A 6,000-nucleotide genomic window follows, 5' to 3' on the forward strand; every position below is an offset into this window, starting at 1 on the left:
AACACTGATGTAACTATTTAATCTTTTCTTTAAGAGGCACCAACAAATTTCAAGTATGATTCTAATGCAGTAGAGGACAAGGTAGTCGTCTAAGGAAAAAAAATGCCGAGAATAAAGAAATGGTGATCTATTAGATAAGCATAATCTAAAATTCGGACAAAACACTAACACAGCATTTCAGCTTTAGAGCTGTCCTTCACAGCGCTGGCCTTCCACAATTCTTTTCTGAGTTTCAGATAGAGAGTGGATAGAAGCAAACCACTGGAAATAATGTACACTTTGTAAACAGCCATGGAACATTTTACTTAGAGTAGTCTCTATGGTGGGGTTAAGTTTACACAATAAATTATTTTAAACACTGTATATAAATATATGCACTCTTGCTCCGTGGAATTCTGATTACGAGCAGGATTGTTACCTGCTTACAAAGCGCTGTATTATATCTCCTTATCCACTTCTACCCAATGTCATGCCGCTGTTTTCATTTTGAAGGGTTTTGCTTCCCTCCCTCTCTTTTTTCCCCTCTGTAGTCCTCCTTTTAAAAGCAACTACAGTCTATCATTCTACCTCCGCTGTCTGGCTGTATTTTTCCACTGCACTGACAACTACCAGTGAATACAAGAAAGATGAGTTGTAGGCTCCTGTATTTTTGAACCAGGTAGCAAATCACAGAAGAATCTAGTGCATAATTCTGCAAGGCTAACCATTGGGAGCAGTAAAGACCATTATTTTCTCCCTACTGTTGGCAGGGGTCAGCGTCCCTGTCATTAGCTGTGTCAAACTATAATTATATAACTGCACTTTATGTGAGCAGAAATCTGAAAACACTGTAAAGTTGCAAGTATGAAAATATACAAACCCTTCTTACAGTACTGATCGAAGCGGCCTTTGGAGGTGACACTTCAATACGGAAAGCCACAAGGCTGTTATTTATTGCTCTCTACATAAACATTTAAACTTATGATACGACTTATTCAAGCAGGTTGAAATTCTTGACCATATTCTTCTACAAAATTAAGACACTCGGATTACCAAAGTTATTTCTTTTATGGCATTCAACTCAATTTAGGAACATGACGCTTCTTAAAACAAACTTCAACTGAACAGACTACTCATATTAGCCTGTAAATGTCTGAAATGCAATTATGCTTCAAGTTTCAAGAGGCGGACAGTACAACCCCAACTCTAAATCTGTCTGTCCAGCGTAAGAGCTCCACTATGTTATTTCAAAGGCTGACCTATATACTGCAGCATAACGTCCATTCTGTCTGTTTGTATAAGAGATACCTCATACAGTTGTCATAACCAACATTGTTTGCATTGTTCTTTCACTTTTCTCTCTCCATGGGTAATGCGAGAGAAACAAGGAAAAGCCTGCACAACAATATATGCAGAGTATAATGAGCTTTCACAGCAGATAGAGAAATATTAGACTAAGATGCTTAGAATGCTATTTTAGGTTTATAAAATAAAGATCTAAGCAGTCTTCTGAAACAAAGCCTGCCAACTGAAAATTGTAAGATAAGAGGAGACTGTTTGAATCTACATTATTGCATTTTCCTTTGGCTACAGAAAAATGCCCTCTCAATGAATCTCCCGTGCATGTGCCTGGGAACTCACTCATACGCTATGAACATTCTTCTGATAAGGAAAAAACTAGTGCCAACAGAACAATTAGAAAATTCAAAAAGCCGAAGTATTTGTGGAATACGCTCTAAATTACCAGCAGCTCAAGCAGACCTAAAATCTTCCGTATTTGTCAAAAAAAACCCCAAGCTCCAAAACCCAGGTAGGAAAACAAGGGCCAAATCCACTAGTAAGTGCCCAAAGCAAGTTTTAACTAACTTTACAAGAAACAAGATCCAGTTCTGAATGAGTTTTGCAGGTAAAGACCTAATCAAGACCACCATTCCAACTCGGAATATGGATCCATGACATTCCAGCCATCACCTCCTTTCCTGGGGTGAGATCAAGAGCAAACACTCAACCAAACTTACTGAACGCAAAATTCTGCAGGCCTCCTGCCCTTCAAACTCCTTAAATACACACAGCACAAAAATGAGTGACAGAGCAATACTGTAACATGACGACATGTTTAGAACAAGTCAGATAAGTTTTCACAGCAATGTTAATCATGCCGGGAGAAGGGAGAGAGTGAAGGGGGTGAAAAATGAAATGTTCAGTAAATGTACACCTCCAAGGGGCCTGGCAAAACTACTCTGTCCATTTAATGTAATCGATGGTCAGTGGCAAAGACATCTGAAAAAGATAGTTGTCCTATACTCTGTATCTTATACTGAAACATTCCTGGCAAGTCTTTTCCAAGCATAAAACATATGTCTTATGACTGTGCACTTTTAAGCACATTATCAGTTCAGGCAAAGTGAAATAGAAGAGTTGCAACTTGTCTACAGAATGAGCGTCTCATTTGCATTTAAAAAGAACAGTTTGCTCCCTCATACATGGCATGACTTAAAAGAAGCTTTAACCAGCTAGTAAAGAAATTCTGAAAATGACTTTCTAAATTAATTTATTCGATTTGCAGTGCAACCCACCAAAAATGATTTAAGGAACTTAATTGGAAAATGATTTAATATATTAAAGTAATTCCTGATTTTCCAAAGCATTTAACTTTTAAATTAAATCTGGTCCACTATCTCAAGAATGATGAGTGAAATGTGTATTCAAGTCATTACCTTCTTTTTGAAGCTTTAAATCACTGATAGGTTTAATAACGTTTGTCCAGTTTCATTGCCAAATGGGTCTTCAGACACTTTGGTACTTATGTCATTAATATTAGCCCAAGCCTCTCACTTGGCAACACTTTATGGCTACGATTTACAAAAAAAAAGAAAAAAAAAAAAGGACAACAGACAAAACAACGGCAAGCCACAGATCAAAGGTAGCAGCAGCCTCCTGATTACTCAGAGCACTTAGAAAAAATTAAGGCACACATACAGGCTCCTACGCATCTGGACTCTTACTGCTGCACAAAGTTCACTCCTGGCACAAACTTCCGATCTATAGGGCAGGTTTGCCAGATGCTGCAAAATACAGTTACTCAGAACACCGCTAACAGTCATACCTCTGGGATCTCCCTTGAAATATCCTTAGGCATCCACCACAAAGGGCTAGATTTATCCCTGAATTCTAGAACTCCATTGAGTATATGTGAAATGCAGCCAGGATGAATTTGGTCCTTTCTGTTGTGATTGGTAGATGAGACCATGTGGGAAATCTTTCCTGAAAACTGAGAGGGCTTCACCCCGGCGCCGCAGCCTCCCCGCCTGAGCACCGATACGCGCTATTTCGCCGTTTATCTCTGCATCGAGGCAGCTGCCCGGAATGAAAGAGACGGCCCTCAGCATCCCTCGGACACGTGAGACCGCCGTGACAATAGCCCGAGCGCCGAACCGGGCTGTCCCCGGCGGGCCTGGCCCGGGCTCGGTTGCCCCCCCGCCCCCGCTCCGCGGCAGCGCCCCGACACCGCGCCCCGCCGCCACCCTCCGCACCAGCGGCCAGCCCCGCGCCCGGCGGAGTTCCCGCGGCGGAGAACCTCCGCGGCAGCCTGCCACAGGCTTCCAGGGCAGGTCTCTAAACAAACGGCCCTGAGCGCAGCCCAGGTTTAAAGGCATCGTTCGGGGAAAGCGCTGGCTCACGGCTTTCCTCCCCCGGCGGGGGTGCGCTGGGGAAGTGCTCTGGGTATAGCTCGCACTTCCTTGATTATTTCCTACGGCCAGCGTTTTATTCATGTGCAAAGCCCATTCCGTAACAGCAGAGAAAGTGCAGCTCATGCATAAAGCACCAGCTGGCTCAGGCCACAGAGGCAGCAACAATGCAGGAACCCCAGCCCCCTTCCTCGGCAGCAAAAGTAACGCAAAGTGCTCCCGGATCGCAGCACCAAACTCTCGTAACCAAACCGGGGATTTGGGCTAGCGCGACCCTCCTCTGCAGTTCCTCCGTCCCCCAGGGCTCGGGGACCCAAAACTTAGCTCTCCTCAGGCACTGACCCTATTTGCAGCGGTTTAATCAAGTTACCGATAAATTGGGAAGGCGGTTGCACAGCCGGGACAAAGTCGAGACGATGTTCTGAACCGGCTTGTCACCCTTATACACCCTTACTGTGCATATATAGAGATGTGTGTGTATGTATATGTATATATACACAGCATAGACACGTACACACACACAAACGTGCTCCCGGCACCGCCAAGTACCGCTTTGACACATGAACTGCGGCGGGGCAGAGAGTTTCTGCCGGATTGTGGCGGGCGCGATCTTTCTCCTTAACAGGAGCCCTGGAAATTCAAGTCCTCTGCAATCAACATCCTTGTCCACGCCGTATTCTCCGAAAGGGAAGATGGTATGGAAAATGCCTCCCCCACCCCACTCCCCCTTACCCCCACCCCCCCCCACCCCCCACCCCGCTCCAGCCGCCCGCCCCCAAACTACTCCGGGGTTTTTAATTTGGGGTGCCTGCGGAAGGGGTGCCGGTCCGTGTCCCGGCGGCGGCTCTCCGCGGCGGGTGGCACCCGCGGGTCCCCAAAAAAAAACCCCAAAGCCCGGCAAGTGCCGCTGCCCGCTCCCCGCCTGGCCGGTGAACTTGGTGCGCAGCTCGCCAAGGCGCAGCGCCGGCTCATGCAAAACGCGCCGCGACAACAGCACACACCGACAGCACAGATAAAAAAAAAACCAAAACACCTCGGACGACACAAAACACGAGTCACCTTGTTGCAATAGTAGGGGTCCAGGCAGGGGGAAGGTCCCAAACAAGGCGTATCAGGAGCGGCCGCAGGCTGAGGAGGTGGTGAATAAAATCTTACGTCCATTTCACTAAAACATCAAGCAAACTCCTTTCCTTCTCTTTTTTTTTTTTTTTTTGGTCGTTAACGTTGGTGCAAAAAGGGGTGTGTGTGAGTGTGAGAGTGTGTGTGTGTGTGTGAGGGGAGGGGGGGGGACACACAACAAGACTGAGAAGAATAAAAAAAAAAAAAAAAAAAGAGGTGCCTGACTTCAGTAGTCAAAGAAACACCTTCCCTGCCTCACATCCGTTTGTGGTTTGTAAAGAGAGAGAGAGAGAGAGAGAGGGGAGAAGCGGGGGGGGGGGGGGGGTGTAAAAAAAAAAAAAAAAAAAATCTCTTCCAAAAAAGCACCGGTCTGCAGATGTCTGCGAGAGAACCAACAAACCCTCCTTCTTCTACGGCAGGGCAGGTAACTTCGAGTACTTATTGTTTCCCCCACGCATCGGCACCGGGGCGCTCGCTCCGTCTGCGCCTCTCTTTATGGGAGCCTCGGAGTTGGTTCGCGTCTCCCTCCCTCCCTCCCGCTCGCTCGCTCCCTCTGTTCTTTTCCCGTTCTTTCTTTCGTTCTTTTTTTTTTTTAATTATTATTATTGTTATTATTTATTTGGTTGGGCTGGCTGGCGGTGTGTTTCGGTTGCCCTCCACCGTGAAGAGCGGGGCCGGCTGGGGGGGTGGGGGGAGGTGTGAGGCGGCGGCCGGGCCCCCCGCGTACCCCCGGGGGGGAGCGGCGAGGCAGAGTCCGCCCGCGCTGGAATGGCCGCCCCGCGCCGCCCGCCTCCCTCGGCTGGCCACAGCACGGCACGGCACGGCTCGGCTCGGCTGGCGGCGGAGTCGCGGCTCGGGGTGTGCTTCACACAAAGGGGCCGGCGAGGGAAGAGCCATTTGCGGCCGCCGGGGACGGGGCTGGGAGTGGCGGAGAGGGGGCGCTGCGGCGCCCGCCATCCCGCCGCCGTCCCCGCCCTCTCCTACCCGCCTTCCCCGCCCGGCCCCCCGCTGCCGCCCGGCCCCCCGCCGGTTACTATGGCACCCTTCCGCGGCCTGCCGCCCCGGCGGCCTGGGCCCAGATCGGGAGCCGAAGGGCAGGGTGGCAGCGGCGGTTGGGGAGCGAGGGGTTCGGCCCGGGATGGGTCGGCCAGAGGCTGCCAGTGCGGCCGCGGGCAGGTCCCTTGAGGTGCCTCTGTGAGAGCAGCGCCCCGGC

The 6,000-nt window shown here is 48.9% G+C and overlaps 1 protein-coding gene across 2 annotated transcripts in view; it reads right to left on the bottom strand.

Moving 5' to 3' along the window:
* Nucleotides 1-5,284, bottom strand: part of TOX (thymocyte selection associated high mobility group box) — a 221,541-nt gene extending 216,257 nt beyond the window's left edge. The window contains exon 1 of one of the 2 annotated variants that reach the window (XM_074577083.1): nt 4,728-5,284. In XM_074577083.1, coding sequence (XP_074433184.1) covers nt 4,728-4,829 — 102 coding nt within the window. In that variant the 5' untranslated portion in view covers nt 4,830-5,284. Of the gene's footprint in view, nt 1-3,085; nt 3,325-4,727 lie in introns of those variants that run through there. The other variant, XM_074577082.1, reaches the window with a different exon arrangement.
* Nucleotides 5,285-6,000: the final 716 nt, after the last annotated feature.

Source organism: Larus michahellis, chromosome 2 (assembly GCF_964199755.1).
Source record: "Larus michahellis chromosome 2, bLarMic1.1, whole genome shotgun sequence".
Taxonomy (NCBI): Eukaryota; Metazoa; Chordata; class Aves; order Charadriiformes; family Laridae; genus Larus; species Larus michahellis.